The 23,048-nt window shown below is 34.2% G+C and overlaps 4 protein-coding genes and 1 pseudogene across 10 annotated transcripts; 1 reads left to right on the forward strand and 4 right to left on the reverse strand.

Moving 5' to 3' along the window:
* Positions 1–8: 8 nt before the first annotated feature.
* LOC106410887 (UDP-N-acetylglucosamine transferase subunit ALG14 homolog) lies at positions 9–8,636 on the reverse strand. 7 transcript variants are annotated; one of them, XM_048762938.1, is made up of 5 exons: positions 1,387–1,515; positions 902–1,103; positions 547–781; positions 391–474; positions 9–310 (listed from the first exon to the last, which is right to left on the reverse strand). In XM_048762938.1, the coding sequence occupies exons 2-5, from the start codon at positions 1,036–1,038 to the stop codon at positions 134–136; spliced, it is 633 nt and encodes a 210-aa protein (XP_048618895.1). In that variant the 5' UTR covers positions 1,039–1,103; positions 1,387–1,515; the 3' UTR covers positions 9–133. The 7 variants fall into 7 exon arrangements, with proteins under 7 accessions (XP_048618895.1, XP_048618893.1, XP_048618897.1 ...); XM_048762936.1 differs by having other exon boundaries at positions 547–833; XM_048762940.1 differs by having other exon boundaries at positions 391–450; positions 1,387–1,514.
* On the forward strand, positions 5,553–6,863 carry LOC106409618. The gene is made up of 5 exons (XM_048762942.1): positions 5,553–5,794; positions 5,869–6,002; positions 6,102–6,299; positions 6,382–6,564; positions 6,657–6,863. Exons 1-4 carry the CDS (start codon positions 5,764–5,766, stop codon positions 6,394–6,396), a joined length of 378 nt encoding a protein of 125 aa, XP_048618899.1. The 5' UTR covers positions 5,553–5,763; the 3' UTR covers positions 6,397–6,564; positions 6,657–6,863.
* Positions 8,637–9,670: 1,034 nt separating the features above from the next.
* Positions 9,671–16,457, reverse strand: LOC106409606 (annotated as a pseudogene).
* Positions 16,458–18,178: 1,721 nt separating this feature from the next.
* LOC111208233 (uncharacterized protein At4g18257) lies at positions 18,179–19,676 on the reverse strand. The gene is made up of 3 exons (XM_022707157.2): positions 19,355–19,676; positions 18,691–19,017; positions 18,179–18,540 (listed from the first exon to the last, which is right to left on the reverse strand). The coding sequence occupies exons 1-3, from the start codon at positions 19,630–19,632 to the stop codon at positions 18,366–18,368; spliced, it is 780 nt and encodes a 259-aa protein (XP_022562878.2). The 5' UTR covers positions 19,633–19,676; the 3' UTR covers positions 18,179–18,365.
* A 325-nt stretch (positions 19,677–20,001) lies between these two features.
* On the reverse strand, positions 20,002–22,033 carry LOC106411499 (cytochrome b561 domain-containing protein At4g18260-like). Its single transcript, XM_022707155.2, has 4 exons — positions 21,693–22,033; positions 21,346–21,510; positions 20,657–20,805; positions 20,002–20,560 (listed from the first exon to the last, which is right to left on the reverse strand). Exons 1-4 carry the CDS (start codon positions 21,834–21,836, stop codon positions 20,170–20,172), a joined length of 849 nt encoding a protein of 282 aa, XP_022562876.2. The 5' UTR covers positions 21,837–22,033; the 3' UTR covers positions 20,002–20,169.
* Between the last annotated feature and the right edge of the window lie 1,015 nt (positions 22,034–23,048).

A 23,048-nucleotide genomic window follows, 5' to 3' on the forward strand; every position in this document is an offset into this window, starting at 1 on the left:
ACTTTGAGTTCATAGCAACCAAAGACGATAGTATTACCAAAATGTGAACCAGAGAGTGTAGTAGGTTTGTAGGTATTCTAAGTTATTTGTAGAAAATGTATTATGTGGGAGGATATGGTTCCGAAAATCAGCTTTACATGAGGCAGCCAACATAGTGAGCACGAGGGTAGTTCTTTTGGAGTTGTGGCCATTGAACAAAGAACTGATCAGCCATCCTTAAGTTATACAGAAGCAATCCACTTAAAGAGAGCTTCTTAACTCTTGCTACACTCTCAACATAAAAGATGGATGACCATCTAATTCCCAGCACCTGTAACCCAAAGAAGAAACAAGCACCTTGATGAAATGCTATACATATAATAGAGAAACTCTGCATTCGAGGTTCTGAACCTTGAACAGGAAAGCGATCACACAGAGAGGAATACAGGTCCCAGGACCATTGCAAAGAATCTGAAAAACATGAACCAAATAAACCTGTTTCAAATGTTTTTTTTTTTTGTTTTGAAGTAAAAAAAAAATATGAGAGCATTAAGATAAAGAGGATACCACTTGGGGTCTGATCCGGATCATTAGCCACAGAGCGTGGACAATAGCAACAATAGTAGTCCAAACAGAAGTCACATAAGACTGACCAACTTCTCTACTCCGGTAAATTTGTGTGAACCGTAAGGAGTCTTCCTCTACAGCAAGGAGCTTGTCAGGTAGAGAATGTTCAAAGGAACGAGCTTTCTGGAGACTCATGTTATCAGTAGCAGCAGCAATGTAGAACCTGGGTGTATATCTATCCATACGCAAAACAGAGAGGAGACTCAACATCTCTGCCGTGTGCCCTCCTAAAAACATTTCATAATAATCAAATAATATGCACATTCACATTGAGTATTAATCAAACTCTTCTTACCGGAACCAAGAACAATGAGAGTAGTAAAAGAGGGTGAAGCTCCTTTGGGAAAAGGTTTGCCACATCGGTACAAAACATACAGCACGCGAACCATTAGAAAGATTGACAAGACGATTAGGAGTGAAGGGAAGGTGCATTTGGAGAGCATCTTCGAGTAAATGCAGCAATGGTGTTGTTCCTCTCTCTCTCTTCTCCTTCCAAACTACAATTTGAACAAAATTACACATGTATATGAGAAATGAAATTCAAACATGAGATCTATGTTTAAGCTTTTAATTCACATCAAATGTGACTTTTGACTGCACACTTTTGCGGATATTTGCTTCAAAAAAAAATAATCTTAATTTTCAGTAATAAAACTTCCAAAGGCCCAGATCTGAAATTAGATAGGATATAATTGCAAAATGATTTATTTTCTTACAGCCGAAACTGAAGATCTACGACGACGATCATAAGGGATAATGAATTTAAGAAAAGAAGCTCACCGGCGACGGGGGCGGTGACGGAATCGAGAGGAGGATTGGGGTTGATTTTTCTAAGAATACACGTGGCGTTAGCAAGTGACTTATCTTCTACTTTATGTATTTACCATTGGCTTTTTTTTTTTTTTTTAATATATAAACCGAATTTAAGAGAAATATTATTGTCCGGTTTAGTCAAGATATCCAAAACATTAGCATCTCTTGAGGACATTGGTTTTCATCCTTATGGGTTAACATTTCAAACCGCTGACGAACCAATGTAACTGAATGATTTTCTGTTGATTTGATTCACTTAGTTTTAATTTGTGTAGCTGAAGAAAATTAAATTTTAAAACAGAGTTTGAATTAAGCATTGGAGAGGAAGGAATTAGAGAAAGTGATGAGCATTTATTTCAGTTGGGTTTCATCAGCTACACTATACAATACGAAGAGCTCTCTCTCTCTACACGAGATCAAGAGCTTCTCCTAACCGCACGTGAGTTTCCTCATAGAGATGATTTCTTATCGTAACTTATGGCTGCACATTTTATCCGTTAAATTTAATTCGATTCGTTATTTGTTTCGATTCGATTCGAAAATTCCGGATATCCGTAAATCTTCGAAGCATAGCAAATACTAAAAATCAATATCCGTTAAAATCGAAGCAAATCACAAATATTAGGGAAGCGGATATCCGATCCGATCCGGTAATATATAAATACATGTATATTTTGATTATATTTAAAGTTTTAAATGTATATAATTATATAATTTTTATTCTAACATATGATTTGACAAATTCTATTCACATTATTACTTATATAAAAATATTACATAAAATGAAATGAATAAATTTATGACAATTATAATTTGTTTTTAAGTTTTGTCTTATTATAATTGTTAACTAAGTTTAAATTTTTTATAAAATATGTAGATTCACTATTTCTTTTAATCTCTATCTTATATATCATGCAAAAAAATATTTTACAAAACAAATTTGTATCAAATTTTTAAGATTATTTGCATTAATCAAAACATATGAAATCCGTAAATATTTGTAAATATCCGCAAATATCTATTTATTTTCCGGATATCCGTTTTTCCGAATATCCGTATTTTTCCGAAGCAAAGCAAATCGAAAAATTAGATATCTGTGGCATAGGAAGCAAATCACAAATACCTTCAAAAATCCAGATATCCGATCCGTGCTCAGGCCTATTGTAACGCACTCATATTTATTTAGTTATATATATTTTCTTTACTTGTTCATAATAGAAAAACCAGCCGGGAGTATAAAACACATTCAAAAGATTTATACTTCCTATGTTTCATGAAGAATGTTTTTCTATAGATTTCAAAACCTGTCTAACTGGCTTAGTGTCAAAAGACTAGAAGTCTCTTCGCTCTCTTCAACGGTTTCCCAAGCCATTATGGCTGGAGTAAGGAGAGGCTTTGGTGGAACCACTAGAGCTTCTACACCTCCCTCTAACATGTCAACAACCTTTTTCATCGGTGGACGATCACATGGATTGGTCTGAATACACCACAAACCCATTAATGTCATTTTCTTCACTATCTCCTCTTCCTCTTCAATAACATGATCATCTCCTACTCTCATATTTTCATTCCTCTTTAGATCCTTTTTTTGAGATTTACGAGTAGTGTCCTGGCCCCACTTATGTGGTCTAGACTAGCCACGGGGTAGGCTTAGAGCCTTTGGCGAAGAGTTACCTCAGACCACGTGTTGTTCTCCTCGGGCCGAGGAATCCATGTGAAAACCTCGGTGGCCAACGGGAATCGAACCCGTGACCGTATTGGGGCCGAAGCTCCCTCAAGTACCACTAGGCTAACCCCGCTGGTTCCAGATCCTCATATATCCAATCCGGAAAGTACATTTTACTCATATTAGACCTAGAAGTTTCAGCTCTCTCTCTGCTGGTCACACCGATCAGCTCAAGCACCACCATTCCATAACTATACACATCAGACTTATGCGAAACTGCTCCATAGCTCTTGGAAAACGCTTCAGGAGCAATGTAACCAACGGTCTCTCTCGCGTCCAACATGGATATAATGCTATATATCGTTTTTCTTGCAAAGCTTAGCAAGACCAAAATCCGAAATCTTCGGGCACAAATCTTCATCTAGGAGTATATTCTGTGGCTTTATATCGAAGTGCACAATCTTTGATACACAACTATTGTGCAAGTAGTCTAACCCACGAGCAACACCTAACGCAATGTTGTATAACGTTTCGCAGTCCATCTTCGTTGACACATCTTCGGAAATAAACTTGTCAAGGGATCCATTCGGCATGAACTCGTAAATGATAGCTCTCTTGCTCCCTTCATAGCAGAATTCAAATAGAGAGACGATGTTGACATGAGATGCCAATTATAAGTTCATGGCCAAGTTTGGCTTTTAATGTATTTTATTTAGAATTTAGGCTTCAAATCCAATTATAAGTTCATGGCCAAGTTTGGCTTTTAATGAAAAATTAGATGTGTTGTCCGCATATGCGGGCATAATTTTCTTACAAATATTTATTAATTCAAAAACCATCCTTACAATTTATTATTTATATTTTCAAAAGTTTAAATCAATTAAATTATTATATATGACAAAATTATCATTAAAATATATATGTTTATTATTGTATTAAATTTTGGAAATAGTTACATATTATAAATATTTTAGAAAAATTTTATACAAATGTTCTTGTTTAATTAATATTAACTATAAATTGTTTTAAAACTTAATTTTTTTTACTTTTATAATAGAAATAATTATTTAAGATAACAACACAATATATAAGAATTATTTTATTTAAAAATAAATATTATAAATATAAATTCGTTTTTAATTATCAATTTGTTTTTAATTATACAATAAATTCGTAATAATGGTATGTATATAGATAGATTGTGTTATATCTTACTTTTTAACTTTTATAATAAAAATAATTATTTTAAGATAACAACACAGTTTATAATAATTATCTTATCTTTTGAAAAATTAATATGATTAATATCAATTTGTTTTAAATTATATATAAAAATATCAAGGGTATCATTGACTTTAACCGTTCTAATTTTTAACGTGAGAGCTCTGTTGTGAAAATTTACTTCGCAAATAATAGTATAGAAAAATACGAAAAAAGTTTCCCACCGTTAGATTTCAGATATTGTTTTCGTGTGCCAAAAAAAACCTTTTAAAAGCCATTTTTTAATCCATCTAGAAATCATTGTGGCATGGTAGCAACTTACTTTTAGATTTAAAATTTACAGATTTCCACGCATGGCCAGCAAAAATAAATTGTAATAAATAGAAAAAAATTAATTAACAAAAATAATAATTTTGAGAAACAAAAAAAATAACACAATGTACAGTAGATATGTTTAAGCAAACCAATTCATACTTTATTGAAATAGTATATAACCCATAATATAAACCATCAAAATGAAATTTAATCAGGCACGACCAGAAAATATAACCAGAAATATAACTATCTAAATCAAAATCAAAATCAAGAATTTCATATCCTTATCATGATCCATGAGTTTGAATTAAACTCATAATTTTATCGGATTTCTAACATTGTTATTTAAACTAAACCAAGTTAAACTAGAAATTTTATTGAATTTTTAACATTACTATTTAAACCAGCCCAAAATAACAAAACTCAAACCACATCCCAATTCATTAATAACCTAACTATTAATATACTTCATGAACTAAAAACCAAAATTCACAACTGAATCGGAACAAAAACAAAAACCAGTGAATACAATCTGGATGAGAACCGAAATTTATAAAATATTATGGATTATAAAATCTGTAGTTTAAAAACATAAATCATAAATAATTCATTGTGCGAGTCAGAATCTGGGAACATGTTGGGCTCATTTGTATTCTTTGTTTTGGTTGGGGGCTTTTAATAAAACCAAAGAAGATGGAACAAAAGTGTTATGTAGCGTTGCGTGCAAAAAAAAACAGAAACGGCACCGTTAGGTATAAAAGCCATAAAACTCAAACACAGACCTCTCTACTTGTGCGGCTACTGCAGAAAAGAAAAATCAATATCCTCACAATGAACTCCTTGGGTAAGAAGTCTTATCTGGTCGAATAGCTGTATTGTTTTGTCTTTTTGAAGTTTCTGTTATGTTATCAATATTATCCTGTTGAATGATGTGCTGTTTTAGGCTTTATCCCTATTTTCGTTTCGAATTGATTATCCTGTTGAATCACGTGCTGAGTTGATTCGATTCTTAAATCACTTGTTGTTTTGTCTTTTTGAAGTTTCTGTTATGTTATCAAATTGCATCATGTTCTGTTTTAGTCAATCGATTCTGATTTAGCCCTATTGTTGGTCATTCAGCTGACGAACAAGTGGAGGACTCGATGCCTATTGCAAAACCAGTTACTACTACAGGTAAAAAAAAAAAAGTTTAGATTGAAAGCTTTGTGTTGATTTTGAGCTTCTTTTTTTTTCATTCTTTCTCTTAGGTGAGACCGTGTTGCAACCATGTTCCAGTAGCAAAATAACTCTTCATCTGAAGAGGCAGAAGACACACAACGAAGATTCTTGTTTGTTTTGCTCTATTAAGAGCAAGAAGCAGAAGAAGCAGAAGGAAACCGAGGTTACATTTCTGTGAAACCCTTGCATAGTTTGTTAAAAAAAAAAAAACTGCAAAGGTTAGATTTTTACTTGTCCTTGTTGTTTGTTTTTGTCTATTAAGAGAGAGAAGGAAGATTCTTGCTGTTATGGATGTGAAGGAGCGACCGGAAATAGTCTTGAAACCATTTTCGTTAAGGGATTTCAACATTTGCGCCCCAGGGATGAAATCAAGAATGAATTGAGCAACTTTTTTGCTTCTTGTGGAAAAGTCGTAAGGGTTTTTGTTCCCATGCAAATGTGTTACCTGTGTTCCCTTGGGGTTTGTCTCTTTTTTTTTTTTTTATTATTTTTGTCTTACTCGTATCATATAAACTAAAGATTGTGTCGTTTCTTAATAACAGATTTGCTTTCATTGACTACTCAAATGGCGAAAATGAGGCGTTAAAACTAAATGGAAGTTACATGGGAGGAAGAAAGCTTGAGGTGAAGATGGCTACTGATAGTGATGAATACTACGGGTTTGTTAACTTTGCTGGGTGTGACCTTTGTCGTGGGCCAGGCAAGCGCAAGCTCAGAGCTCGCAAGTAATCTCCCCCCCTCCCCCTTGAATTTGCTCTTGGTTATGCATCTTTTTTTTTTCTTGATAACAAAGTAACGTTTTCTATTGATATTGCAGGCCCTTTGACTTCGACAAGGCTTATTCCAAAATTCAGGCCGACAAGGCTTATTCCAAAATTTAAGCCAAATTTCACCACTGAACCCGAGCTTCTTTTATTTTTATTATCTAATTATTTTGTCTTGTATGATTTTGACTCTGCTATGCTTTAAATCAAATTATGTATGAAACTCGAGACTGTGGTTTTCAGAAAAGTTTGTTGAAAAATGATTGTCGAAAATGACTCTTGTATATAAAGAGAGAGAGAGAGAGAGAGAGTGTAGGCGCTTTGTAGCTATTCAAAGTTATTTGTAGAAAATATATGTGTTCCGAAAATCAGCTTTACATGAGGCAGCCAACATAGTGAGCACGAGGGTAGTTCTTTTGGAGTTGTGGCCATTGAACAAAGAACTGATCAGCCATCCTTAAGTTATACAGAAGCAATCCACTTAAAAAGAGCTTCTTAACTCTTGCTACACTCTCAACATAAAAGATGGATGACCATCTAATTCCCAGCACCTGTAACCCAAAGAAGAAACAAGCACCTTGATGAAATGCTATACATATAATAGAGAAACTCTGCATTCGAGGTTCTGAACCTTGAACAGGAAAGCGATCACACAGAGAGGAATACAGGTCCCAGGACCATTGCAAAGAATCTGAAAAACATGAACCAAATAAACCTGTTTCAAATGTTTTTTTTTTTTTTTTGAAGTAAAAAAAAATCTGAGAGCATTCAGATAAAAGAGGATACCACTTGGGGTCTGATCCGGATCATTAGCCACAGAGCGTGGACAATAGCAACAATAGTAGTCCAAACAGAAGTCACATCTTCGAGTAAATGCAGCAATGGTGTTGTTTCTCCATCATCGTGTGGCAGCTCTCTTCTCCTTCCAAACTACAATTTGAACAAAAATGATGAGAAATGAAATTCAAACATTAGATCTGTGTTTAAGCTTTAAATCACATCATATGCGACTTCAAATTACAAAAATAGACTGCACACAGTTTATACTTTTGGATATTGGCTTCACAATTGAGGATAAATAATCTAATTTTCAGTAATAAAACTTACAAAGGCGAAAATGATTCCAGATCTGAAGCTAGAGAGGATATATAATTGCAAAAAAAGAGATCAATTATCTTACATCCGAAACAGAAGATCTACGAAGGAGACGGGATAGAGACGTCAAATGGACGGGCTGGGCGGGTTTAGGTGTGTCCGAATGAGCTTCATTTTTTGCTGGACAGTTTTGATCGAAGCCCAAATAAAACCATATCCAAATGAGACCATAACCAAATAAGACCATGATTTGTTGGGCTATCCATGGGCGGCTCATGCGCCCACTTAATGTAAACAACATAATTTAAGTTTTAAAGATTTAAAGATTCTTAAGTTTTCAATTTTAAAGATGCCATATACTTAAACTTTATGTTTTAAACTTCATGTTTCAAAGTTATAAAAAACACAAGATAAGTTCAAAAGATCCATGATTTCGTCTGACTTGCGGAAACAGAAACAGTCGCCAAACTCGCCACCAGCTTCGTTATGAACACAAATCACCGATCCGTCTAATACATAACCCATAACACAATATTAGTAGATGATACGAACCAATAGCTAATAGTGAAAACCCATAACACAAATCACGAAACCAAACCTTAAAAGATGATGAAATCATAAGTCGGTGAAGAAGAACCGAAAGAGAATCGAAGAAGAACGAAAACGAGGAAGAAGAATCGAACACGAAGAGGAAGAATCGAAGACGAGGATTCGGAGAAGAAGAATCAAACACAAAGAAAAATCGCAAGAGTGAGACGGGAAGAAAAAAGAAGTGATTTGTGTTTTCTCTCAATTTCCCAAACCCTACACATTTAAGTTTATTGGACCGCCCATTGTCCAAGTGGTTAAGTCCAATATTGCCCATGGATATAATTGGGTTCACCCATCTGGACAAATTTTAATTATGGTTTAATCTGGATCTGTCTATTTTGGACCATATCGATTTGGATACGGGCCATCCATTTATAGCCCGTCCATTTGACATCTCTAAAACGGGATCGAGAAGGATTGGTGTTGAATTTTTCAGTGGTGGTCGCCGTGTTTTTACTGCTTAGATTACACGTGGCGTAAGCACGTGACTTATCTTGTACTTTTTGTACATACTACCAAATTGGCATTTTGTATGTTAACCGAACTAAAGGGAATTTTGTCCGGTTTTGTCGAGATATCCAAAACATAAGACCATGATTACCCCTGGGTTCTTGTGAAGTTTTTAGCATAAATTATGAAACTGTTTTTTAATTTCCGCTAAAAACTCCAGATTAATCATGCTCTAAAAGCATCTCCATTCATCTTATGGTATATCCAATGGATATTTAACAATAAAATTTAGAAAATTAACACATGCCTATATTTAATTGATTCAGTTTATCAAAAATAATTAATTTTAGTTAGATAATTAGATTAATGTTAAAATAATAATATTAATTAATCAAGAACTCCTATTTGAAAAACTTGCTAATGAGATTGCTCTCTCTTCAGATACATTGGTATCAAACTTTCAAAAGATCATTTATTTCTCTCTTTGATCACTTTTTCAGTGTCTTTGACATCGTCGATGATGATACTATACAATACCAAGTCAGTTTCAAAATGGGTTTACATTTCAAACCGGACGAACATGTAACCACTTGTATGTAAATGAAAAATTCTCTCTTTTACTTCGGTTTGGTTTATGTAGCTGAAGAAAAAGACACGTTAAACAGGGTTTGAATCACGCATTGGAGCGAGCTTTTAATAAATACAAGAACGATGAGACTGATGAAGAAAGTTATGAGCACAGATTTCAGTTGGGCATCATGCCATCATCAGCTACACAATACGAAAAGCTCTACACGGGTTCAGTGTCCACAACTTAGAAGCTTCTCCTAACCGCACGTGATTTTGCACATGCCCCCTTGTAGAGATTCTTTCTAGTAACAGACGCATATTTATTTAGTTGTATATAATCTTTCTCTACTTGTTCATAATATAAAAAAACACTATGGAGTTCCAATCACGTTCCCAAGATTTATGCTCCGTAGGTTTCATGAACATTTGATTTTCTATAGATTATAACACATTAATAAAACTTAGTGAGCTAGTGTCAAAATCTTTCTAACTGGCTTAGTGACAAAAGACTAGTAGTCTCTTCACTCTCTTCAACGGTTTCCCAAGCCATTATGGCTGGAGTCAAGAGAGGCTTAGGTGGAACCACTAGAGCTTCTACACCTCCCTCTAACATTTCAACAACCTTTTTCATCGGTGGACGATCACAAGGATTGGTCTGAATACACCACAAACCCACCAACGTCATTTTCTTCACTACTTCCTCTTCTTCTTCCATTATATGATCTCCTAACAGTCTCATATTTTCATTCCTCTCCAGATCCTCATATATCCAATCTGGAAAGTACATTGAACTCATATTAGACCTAGAAGTTTCAGCTTTGTCTCTGCTCGTCACACCAATCAGCTCAAGAACCACCATTCCATAACTATACACATCTGACTTATGTGAAACTGCTCCATAGCTCTTGGAAAACACTTCAGGAGCAATATAACCAACGGTCCCTCTGGCGTCTAACATGGATATGATGCTGTCGTTTTTCTTGCAAAGCTTAGCAAGACCAAAATCCGAAATCTTCGGACACAAATCTTCATCTAGGAGTATATTCTGTGGCTTTATATCGAAGTGCACAATCTTTGATACACAACTATTGTGCAAGTAATCTAACCCACGAGCAACGCCTAACGCAATGTTGTATAATGTTTCGCAGTCCATCTTCGTTGAAATATCTTCGGAAATGAACTTGTCAAGGGATCCATTAGGCATGAACTCGTAGATGATAGCTCTCTTGCTTCTTTCATAACAGAATCCAAACAGAGAGACGATGTTGACATGAGATGCTATGCTCATGCTAGCTAGTTCATTGATGAAGTCTTCTCCATTCTCTTTTGGGTCTTTTAAGATCTTAAGTGCAATATCTTGCCTGCTCGAATCGGGTAATTTTCCTTTATAGACAGTTCCATATCCTCCTTTTCCAAGAACATGAGCAAATGAGTTTGTCATCTTCTTGACGTTTGCATAACTATATCGTTTCAACATTACAACCGCTTCAATGTTCTCGTAATTTGAATCACGTTTTCTTCTCGCATTCTTTGCTCTAACCATTACCACAACCACAACAACAATGATCATCGCGGCTAAGGCGGATGAGCCTCCTACAAGAACAACAAGCAAATCTTAGGTGTAATGTACTAGAATGAGCAACAGAGTTGTGGTTGCAATGAAGGTGGTACCGAGTATGGGTTTTAACTTCCCTTGAGAATTATCTGCAAATTTATCAAATGAAAAAAATATGATTAATAAAACCAAAAGAAAACATTGCATATATATTCATTTTTACAGAATGAGTAGAGAAAATTTACTTTTGGGTCCGGCAAATGGAGACATGGAGCTTCTGTTGTTGTTTCCCGAGCAAATATCATAATTACATATATCAGTTTATCAAAGTAGAAACCCACTAGTCGAACCAATATAATGTTGTATGCATGAATGCAGAGCTACTTCTCTTCTATGGGATTTTCTATAAAGGTCATGATACCTGACTATAGTTAGAAATGTTTAGGGTTGATTACGATATTCAAATTACGGGTTTTGTAGACTTTTCCTTTTATCATTGGTTTTGATGTTTTTCTTCTTATATTATGTTTTGATCGTTTTCCTTTTGTCATTAAGTTGTAGTATATGATTAATAATAGTCGATACCTTATAAGAATTAACCTTAATCTGTAAGAGAGACAAGGGTTATATCAACTTGTTATCAAAGATCTAAAGATTCAATGGGAGACGGTGACTACATGACAATGTTTCTATAGAAACTAGACTATATGATGGAGGCGATGAACCAAAAGATCATTCAAACTATGGATGATAAGTTTAAATTGATTCTAGGAGTGCTTCCAAGATACAACACCAAACAACACGCAGTGTTTGGAGGTGACAATTTTTCTCCAACACTTTTTGATGCTGCGTGCAAGGAAGTTCGTGAGCAGACCGATCAAGGTGGTGCTAAAAAATCTTTGTGAGGAGAAGTTAGCATTGCAGGAAGATATATATAGTGCCATAAAGAAGCCCTAAAATGTTTCTTAAGGTTTCGTTCAAGTAGATTATATCTCAACAAAGGAGATTAACTTTTGTGGTATGATGTGCAGTTTCTTTTCAGTACCTAGAAATCATCTTGGATAAATGCATGAATTGCTAAAATTATAAAACGAGAGGACTAATAGTAGAACATGCAGAAAGATACATAGAAGTTGTCACAAGCATAACATGAGTTTGAGCTCAAGGAAAAGCTCCGAGTCCAAAAAGATATAATGGCACATGACTATATGACTATGGTTAGAAATGTTTATAGCTGATTATGAAAATGAGATTATCCCTTTTACATATGGTTTTGATGTTTCTTTTTGGAAAAAATAGCAAGCTAATTGAAATATTAGCCACCACATGGCTGACCATGCAAAGTAAAGAAATATACACTCCACTACACAAAGTATATGGTATGCATGCTAACATCCCTGAATTTTATGTTGTTATGTAGCCAACATCATTAGCTTAATTTAATTAGTAGGAAATCATCACATGGACGTCGGAGATGGTAACGCCGTGTGGTTACCTGTTCGGTTAGTTTAAAACCGACCAACATAACCCAAACTAAAATAAAACCCAACCCATTTTTAAGAGAAGAGTGTTAGTGGCTCACAATTAAAACCCGACATCGACCCAAATTTAAAAAAAAAAATCCGACACAACCCAATCAAATAATGATCTGAACCGGTTGCTTCATTCTTCTTCATCCTCAACGTCGAAGAAAATCAGAGATCCAAAATCAAAACAAATCAAATTGAAGGGACATCATTCTACAGAGCTAAACAGGTAGATTCGCTGAACCCATTAGAGAGATGTTTAGTTTTTGCTCGATTGTGAGATGAGATATGAGTAATTGACCGGTTGTTTGATAGATAGATAGAAAATCGGGGTCATCAAGAAACAGTAGAAACAAAGGTTCTGGTGGTCGCAAATTGTGTGCTTGTCGGTTGCCAGAAAATGTTTTCACGGCCTGGACAGACAAGAATTTAGGCTGAAGGTTTTTTGGGTGTGAATTATACAAATGTAAATCGAACAAATGATTTTTGGGATGCTTTACTAGTAATGGGATGGGTTGTAGCATGTTTTATTGTGTCATCAGGAAGAACAGAATAAGCATTTTTCTTATTGCGAGTGGCTTGATGAAGAAGAAGTCAATGGTTGGCCAAAGAGGGCTTTGCTTGAAGTACGAGATGAAACCCAAGAGAAAAAGATAAGTGAACTGCTTGTCATTGTCAATTTTTTTCGTATGGAATTGGGGCAGCAGAAGGTGGGGAAACCAGGTTGTAGTAATGGAGACGAAGAGAACAAACGACTGGGTCAGTTTTTATTTTAATTTGGGTCATGTAAGTCAGTTTAAAACAAACCAAACAGCTAATCATACGGTGTTACCATCTCTGACGTCCACGTGGCAATTTCTGGCTAATAAAATTAAGGTAATGATGTTGGCTACATAACAACATAAAGTTCAGAGATGTTAGTATGCATAACATATACTTCATGTAATTGAGTGTGCATTTCTTTACTTTGCATGGTCAGCCATGTGGTGACGATACTTTAGGTAGCTGGCTATCATTTTTCATTTCTTTTTATATAATATGTTTAAATGTTTCTCCTTTTATCATTAAACTAGGTGATTATCCTTTGCTCATGCATTTATATAAATACTTATAAAAAAAATCAAATTATAATTAGTTAATACTTAATATATCATGTTAACTTTTATGATAATTTTAAATTGTATTACAATTTATATGTATGAAAAAACTGAAAAATGTGTTGTATTAAATCATACTGTTATTTTAATTAAATACTAGAGATTGATCCGCGCACCCGTGTGAGTATTGGTTCTTATATTTTTATACATTGATATTTGTTTTTTTATAATTAGTGTTATATATTTGAGATAAGTCGTAATATAACTAATTGTACTCAAAATACCTAGCCCAAATCGGGTAATATGGTTATTTTGGTACAAATATCTGAACCCGTTTCAGATACATTTGTTATTTAAATATTTTTAGATTCTTATACATCAGAACCGAACTCATCAAAATCCACACATAAATTTGCAATATTCAAGCGGAACTTGATTAAAAAAAAAAATTAACAATACCCGAAAAAACAACCCGTACCTAAATGGATAACCAATGTTCATGTCTAACTGATTTTATAAACTAAATAAAAAATACTCTTTTATGTGTTTTGTTAAATTAAGTGAAATAGAAAGAGTTTTTTATTTAGTAAAATAATTATATGGAGTGAAAAATTAAGTGACGATAAATGTGATACATTTTACTATTTTGATTTAAGTTATTATTTTATTCACTAAAACATGTTTTGAATTATGTTTTTGGCTACGTAATTTTCCACCGATTGAAACTAAAATATATAAAAATGTTTTAGTAAAACAAACTAAACTAAACGTTTAACCATATGAAAAACCAAGCTATTTTACATTTTTTATTTTAAAATTGGCACAAAGTTAATATTGATTAACTAATAAATAAAAATCTTCATTATTATTATGGTACTATAATTAATGATGTTATGTATTGTTAAAGTAATATAATTAATAAAATTGTTAAACTGAGTGAAATATGGAAAGACATTTAATGTAATTATATTCATGAAATTAATAAAAGAAATTATACTTCTTTTTTCTACTACTATTCATGTTTCCAAACAGTACCAAAATGTATTTCAGTTTTAATAATATAGATATATGATTTCAAGTATAAACGGTTTTGTTGTATTTTTCTGTGTATTGAGTTGTATTTTTTTTCAGTTAAACCACAATTTATTTTAGTTTTGAGCATATTGAAACCAGATTATATTTAGTTGTACTTAGTTTGATTCATCGCTTAATTTGTAAATATAGTTTATAACATTTTTATAGTTTGATATATGTTATTTTTGAAAGAAGCAGAAAACAAAAAATTAAGTGTGAATCAAACTAGAATTGTATTAGAAAATATAACCAATAATACTGTAAAGTCCAAGGAAATAAATAATTATAAATATCATAACCAATATAATAAAATTTTAAAAAGAATCATACAATCGTTTATGTACAACTGATTATGTAGATATTTCAAAACTAACTTTGGGAGAAATATGTTAAACATGATTCCAAGAAAAATCTCAACTAGATGTCAATATAAATTTTCTTTTTTAGTTAATATTAAGATAAGATAAAATATTAATGAAAAACTAAAATAGGAATATTGATTATAACAGTCACATAATAACTTTAATTAATTCATTAAGGATATCTTTTGTATTTGTATATTTGACCACTGTGAAAATTAACATGAATGCTATACATAGAAAATTGAGTTTTCAAATAATATTATAGAGATTGTATCTCTGTTTATAAGTTTCTGATGTTTTATAATAGTTGTTTCCAAGAATTAACCTTAAAATACCAAAAGGGAGTAGGGTTAAGAGTAAAGTTATCTTAAATATTCAGTTTAATAGTGAACTGATGTTCAAATCAGTACTTCATCAATGGCGGAGACTCACTCAAGCTGTTATACTAGTGAGAGCGGAGACTATGAGAGGAAGAAGATTTCTAAAACTTACTTTAAGTTCCAAGGTTGTGAACCTAATGTGTGTGTGCCTATATATAGGCCTACAATGTAGCAAAAAAAAAAGAGGCTGACCTGGTGTTATTGGGAATGGACGAGGGACAAAACGTGAGGACGAAGTCAGTTGACTTAGGGCATGTGATGGTGCTGTTATTATCGTCGAAGGCATAGCTAAATGCGAGTGGGCAAGCTTGCTCGAAGTTATGCGTGTACATCGTCGTCTTGCATCTTTGCTTTGACCTGAAGTCATGGGTACAGCAAATTTCTTTAGTGTCATACTTTTGGCACGCGCTACTGCAGCCGATTTGTTTCCCACCGGTGAATAAACCAAGATCCTCTGGACAAGTCTTGTTCAAGTCAACCAAACAACCGGCGGTGATGCATGTCTGGCTAGGCTGTGACGGGACCACCAATAAGGGAAGGTTGTAACCGCGCTCAACATTGATTGTGTAGCTGTTAACTCTATGATGCCGGATTCGCAGTCTCCGGTAGCGCACGAGAAGTAACCACTCGAGTTGGTTGAGCAGAGCGTCCTAGCCGAGATAAGACCAAACCATGAAGACGGCGCCTGTAGGATACGCGCCTCGCCGCTTCTGAGAAGGAAACCAGTGGTGGAGAGGTTTGAATCATATGAGAAGATAACTGGCCAAACTGTCTGATTACAGTTGTTCTCTATGGTAAGGATACTCCCCGACAACACTCCTGGGAACAGGCTTAAGAGTTATCATTAGGAAAGGAAAAAAAAAGAAGTTAAATGTATCAAAAAATTAGAAAAAGATAATCGTCAATCGATAAAACAAAACGTACTGGACACGAACAAGTGTGAAGCAAGGAGGACAATCAGTAGCAACCTCTTTGCCATGAGTTTAAAGAATTTACTAACAAGAAACTATGTTTTATTTGTTATGTTATCTTTTGCTTCTTCCTTTTGGTTGGTAAAAAGGGAGGAAGTAAGTCTTCAGGAGCCTGTGTATGTCTATCTCCTGAACAATTAACTCAGCCACTCGTTTTTTTTTTCGGGCAAAGATGTATTATTGTTAGGACTTGTGGTAGGTAACAGGGGATTTAACCATCTTGTGGATGCAGCCAGTTTTGAATAAAAAAACTAGGAATTGTCAAGGCTTTTTTTGGCTAAAGCATAAGTCACCTCATTTGACTGATTATGAACTTCAAGGCCCCACCAATTGACATTTTTGCAGATTATCAATCAAGCTTTTTTTGGCTAAAGCATAAGTCACCTCATTTGACTGATTATGAACTTCAAGGCCCCACCAATTGATATTTTTGCAGATTATCAATCAAGACTTTGCAATCTCCTTCAAAAACAATCTCTGAGCATCTTTGAAAGAGTATATTTTGGATGATTAGTAAAATTGTCTTTGCTTCTACCTCCAGAGCTGAATCCATCAACCTGAGTCTAGTTGCTCCCCATTGAGAGATGCCACCTGAAAGATCTCGTATGACCCCAACCACCTAATGCTATGCCAATATTAGTTTATAGCTTGCATGACAGTTACATTTTACCATACCTAATGGTGGTCGCTTCTAGGACATTATAACTCTGTCGCCGAGAGATATTGTCTACCGTATAGTAGAAGTCTGATGAACTTTCAAGTTTCAACCATCCACTTACACACCTCTGCATAAGCCGCTGTCCACGTCCCGTCGAGGATTCAGCCGTTTGTGTTGAAAGATCAACTTGCTGACAAGTCTGCCATATTCTCCACTAGGACAGGGCAAATAACCCGAATCCGAAGAACCGAACCGAATCCGATTTGAAAAATTAGTATTAAACCCGAACTAAAATTGTTTAAGTATCCGAACGAGTCCAAAATTTAGGTAGTTAGAGAACCAGAATAGAACTTAATTCAAACCAAAGTATTTAGGATACGTATCTAAAATAGATTTTTATACCTAAATATATTAATTACTGGTAAATTTAATATATATATATATATATATATAAATATATAAGATATTTTAAAGTTGTCTAAAATACTTAAGATATATACAAATAGTCAAAAGTAAATGTGTAAAATAGCTAAATAATACCAAAAGAACAAAATATTTGAAATATCTATTGACTCTCTATCCAAATATTCAAGTCAAACCAATTTATATGTTACATTTAAGTATTTTAAAATTTATTATTCAAATTTATATGCAATATATTATATTATTTTTATCTTTTAAAAAATTTAAAGTATATAATGAGTTTTAAATTAGAAAAAATAAACGGAGTAACCGAATCCGAAACCAATATTTATAAATACTCGAATGGAACTAAAATATTTAACTCCAAAACTGGGCAGTTAAATAACTGAAAATATGTAGATTCCGAAACTGGTCAGTTAAATAACTGAAAATATCCTTTAAAATAAACAAAAAAGGCGAAAAATTGAACAAAATTATGATAGCTGTGGGTTGAACCCACGCCCTTTCGGACCAGAGCCGCGCCTTAACTCGGCCAAACTGTCGTTGTTAAATGAAATGTGATTAATTTTATAAAGCTATGAAATCATATTTCGAGCAGAACAATCAGACTTGGAGGTCGTAGTATGCACTTACAAACAGTAGCTGGCATTTTATAACTAAACAACCTGTTGTAGTACATATTTGATAGCATCTATCATAGCTTCATCGCAAAAGAATTGTATGAACTTCTTTTAGAACGGATGTTGTAGACAATGGTTCTATCATATGTTTATAAGCATATCCTTCTGTACCAGAGACTGGCATATCCTTCTGTACCAATGACTGGAAAACAAAAAATTTACTCTCTTTACAAAATAACATACTCGTACAAATACAATATAACGCTATCCATCTAATCAAACTTAAAACTGAAGTCATTCAAAAAATTCTGCAGTTTCTTGGGTATATTCCCTCAAAGTCAATAAAAGCTTGGCGAAGTAAAAACAACATCAACAGAATCAAGTTTTTCCCTAATCTTGTTGCTGTGGTTGTTGTTGTTGTTGTTGTTGAGCTTTAAGTTTCTCGAGCTGCTTTCGAAGATAGGCTTGTTTGAGTTTCTCCCGACGATTTGTTGCCTGCTCTTGTCTCCTTTGCTTCAACTCTGTTGCCTTTTCTCTCGCTTGATTCACTTCTTGATGAACCTCTCTGCACAAACAAGTTTCGCATTACAGATCAGAGAGAGAGAGAGATATATATTGATTCGCTTTATAAAAGCAGAGGACTTATCACTTCCTTCTCTCTCTTTGTACTACTTCTCAGGCATGGAGAACAAGGAGAGACAACAACGGAATTTACCTGACCATACGCACGTGTTGACTTATATCAGCTGTCTCAACCGCACGTCCGAGTCCAGCAAACTTGGTGCTAAACAGCGAACCATCATCCTCACCATCTGCTTTTAAATCCTCAGGTGGTGCCGAAACGGAACTGTTGCTAGTCCTTGGTGGCTCTAAATCATCTCCACGTTGTACCCCCTTCCTGAAGAAATCCACACAGTACTTCTCCTCGGCTTCTTCGTCCGAAAGCTCTCCCCTTGCAAGCTTTTCATATAACTGAGCCTTCTTCTCCAACGCAGCGTAGCTAACTGCTCCGTCTTTAACCGCTTTAAGCTCCAGCTTGTCCCTGCACTTCCCACATTCAAAAGCAAACTATTGAATCCAAAAACCAAGTCAGGCGAAAGTTTCATACTTTTCTGCTTAATCTACGTTCCATTTCATATAAAATCTAATTAAGCTTGGAAGCTCGATTCTCGTCCAATCTCATTCGATTTGCATAACAAACCCTAATTCCCAAATCAGAGATTCTTCTCCAAACTGTCCAAGTTTCATACTTTTTTGCTTAATCCACGTCCAATCTTAATCAATTAACAAACCCTAATCTCAAAATCAATAAACCCTAACCCAAAAACCATCTCGTTCCACCGAATTGATATCGAAGAAAGGAAGATTCAGAGACTTACTTGAAAGCTCGACCCTCGACGCCGGAGTTCTTCGCGGCGAAAGAGTCTTTAGCGGCGATCCTTTCTTTCGCGCGGTGGTACTGAGCATCGGATCCGGTGAAATCCTTCGTCAGCTTAGCTTCTTCCTGAGACTTATAGAGCTGAGCCTTGAGCTCCATGATTGAGGAAGGACCCACGCCTTCGATGGCGCGATGCTTCTTCGGCATGATTGAAGATTCCGTTATCCATCCCAGCGATTCAACTACCACTCTCTTCTTCGTCTCCTCTTCGCCTCCCATCTTCTTCTTCGCTCTATGAATCTGTGCAATACAGAGCTTGACGGTAAACTAATTATAATTATGTTAATGACGTTGGGCCTTTAGTTCACTAGTGGGCCTATCTTCGCTTGTTTAGGCCCAAATCTAACACCGCGTCATGACTCATGACCACTCCCAAGTGGAGCATGTTGACGTCACCTCCCAAGAAAAAGTTGTGTAAATTTTTTTTTTCTTTATTAAGTTTATTAACTTAGTGCTAAATCTTTCAACAATTCACCAAATCTGGACCCCTCTATAAGAAAGAGAATATATATATCCCATATTTTTATTTTTCACTTTAAACTACTTTTCCTCATTTCTTTCTTTTATCATGTTATAAATAGATAAAACTATTCAAATAAAAGTATATACTTAAAAACAAAACAAAACAAAGACTATACTTACAAAACACACAAAAACAAATGGAAGCAAATCCAATAGTATATATCATAAAAATATATAAAAAATAAAATATGATACAGAGTATCAGATCCAAAAAAAAAAATCAAATCCTTATAATCAAATCAGTTTAAACAGATTCACAAGTGCATTACTCTTGCGACAAGGCTGAGGAACCATGACCTTTTGTTCTTGATCATTTCCTGTTACCACTTGAATGGTTTGGTCATTACTTCTTCCACTCGTGTTAGTATTTTGATGATGATCCAATTCATCAATAACCACTCTTTGCTTTTGAAAATGCTCCCATTTGTCTTGAATTAGATAGAAGAGGACAAGACAAGAGAGTTGAGCTGTGAACAAGATTGTCCAAATACTTGAGTCTCTACTTGATGATGTCTTCTTATGGTAAGCTCTTATGCCTGTGTATATGTTTATTATCCCAATTATTGACACTGTTGTTCCAAGAATCCAATGCAATAAGAACCATTTCAATCTCCTTTTGCTCCCTCTACAATGCAGCCGATAAATTAGCGAGAAATGTGAGTTCGGAGGCATGGATATATAGACCGATATAAAAGAGAATACTTATGGTACGTATCTGTACCTAGAGGGCCTGAAGATACCGGTCAAGAATTGGAGCCACATGGCAACATAAAGAGCCAGGCCAAATCTTTGATGGTTGTTGTTAAAGGAGTTCTCCAATGTTCTTAAAGACATTATAGCTCCTATTGTTGCCAAAACCACTGCTAGTATCTGCTCATAATAATTTAGGAGAAAAACAAATTATGCAATCTCATTTAAGTAAAATCCTTGTATTTTGTGTGTATGCATATATGTATATATTGATGATGGATTTGATCATGTGTGTAAGAAACATAGAGTGTAATCATAGTGTGTCCTTAGCTCATTTCCCTTAATATTCAAGAAATCATGATCAGCTATAGAAATTTCAAGATGCATTTCTTTCTTAAGCTACCTATCTAAAATTAATTTCAGTGCATATATATCTAGCTGTTGAAATTGAGTAAATGTAAGAATAATATGAGTGCTTATTGATCTTCAATTTAAAAACAGTATTTCCCTTATTTAAAAGTTTTACCCTTTAAATAGTATATTTAATATTATATTTATAGTGGAGAAAATGATTAAAGTGAGATGTCATCATGAGTTCAAACTAAAGATTTGAAATATTTTTACATATCTTATATTGGAGAATGATACAATCTCTTAACAATAATATACACTTTCCATCATTAGAAATATTTATGAGGGGATGGATACTAATTAAATTACCTGGAAAATGACATGAAGGTAGAAGAACACTTTAACATTTCTTCCATTTTCATTAGCTTTATTGGCCATTCTAATGAAGAGAATCCCCATTGGCATAAGAAATCCCATTGAAGCCCATAAGAGAATGCCATGAAGCTTTATGCTGGTTATCATTTGATTACTCAACTGTCATTCAAAATTAAAGATGATAGTTCAGTTAACGGTTAATACTACTAGTAAATCCATTCAAAAATATTATTAGCTAACAAATATATATCCAAATGTACTGAGAATCATATAAGATATAAGCTTGAATAAATGAGGAAACAAGAACCAGTTAAGTTATATTTAAAAAGACTGTCTTGTACCAGGGATCCGTTGTTCTTGAGATGCCTTGGTGAATGGTTATCAATGGTGACGTCAAGAGATGAACAGATGACAAATGGTGACGCAGAGGATAGATAGAAGATAACAGAAACCAAAACAGTCCCTAGAGATGTGGAGATTTTCATTCTGATCTTAATTACACTACTAGCTCACCACACTGAGAAAACAAAATCCACTCTCTAAAACTCTCCTGAACTCTCTCCCTCTAAGTCAGTTCCTTGAGAATTTAAGAAAGACCCGTGATATATATACAAATGCGTACCACTGAGGAAACGGTGTATATGTGATGATGAGGGAGAGAGAAAAATAAAGAATAATATGCATGTGATTGCTGGTGCAAAAGAAGCTTTAATGGAATGATTTGAAGGCTTAGCTAGTTAAAGAAATGGTATTCAATTTGTTCATGGAGGGGATGGGCCAAATTCATAATAATAATTTTCTTTGATTTCATAAATTCAGTCACCAAATCCAAGATACCATCCAACATAATCATTGTCATTATATAACAAGTCAAAAGAGATAAAATAAAAAGAAGTAAGAAAGTAATATGTAATCGCTTGGTGATTTCAATTTGCATATCTTCATGTAATTGAATCATGATCACATCCCCTTTTCTTCTTGATAACTTAGTATATGCGCGCGCACACACACATATATGCCAATATAGACTCGCGCACAGCACTCAGTCACTTACATGTGAGATTTTGGACTTTATCTTTATGTGTTACCAAAGAGAATACAATAATGGTTTTAGCTTTTCAATTTGGTCCCATAAGCAACCAAATAATCCACTTCTTCTTGGCTCCAATGATGTAAATTATGCTCATAGATTTGTAAGCTGTTTTGCAAAATTTATTGGTATGTAAGTTATCACAAATCGTATTAGAATGAGAGAGTTCTTTTTTCATGTGTAGGATAAGAGTGTTCATTAATCTATCTATGTAATGTTCACACTACTGAAGTTTAAATTCCATTTTTCAGAATAATATTTCAAAAAGTGGAGCAACGTCATTAATTAATTAGCACTTCAGAACGGAGAGTGTATATGTATTTTAAGAAAGAAATAAATTAGCACTTTTGAGAGTTTTGTCATACGTCTTCACTATTATTGATCTCAGAACATCATATAAATCCATTTTTAACAGAATAAATTATATATAAACATAAGCATATGAATGGAAATTATCTTTTTCGTTTCATTTTCATGTTTTCGTCTGTCGACCGACTGTTCCAAAAGCTGTAAGTTAGTTAGAATTTGGCAGATTTCAAAGTGGTAATAATCTCAGTCAGATCAGAATTGCGGAGATAACAAAAGGCAAACCTACTTTTAGTTAATT

The sequence above is a fragment of the Brassica napus genome, chromosome C7 (genome assembly GCF_020379485.1).
Source record: "Brassica napus cultivar Da-Ae chromosome C7, Da-Ae, whole genome shotgun sequence".
NCBI classification, from domain to species: domain Eukaryota; kingdom Viridiplantae; phylum Streptophyta; class Magnoliopsida; order Brassicales; family Brassicaceae; genus Brassica; species Brassica napus.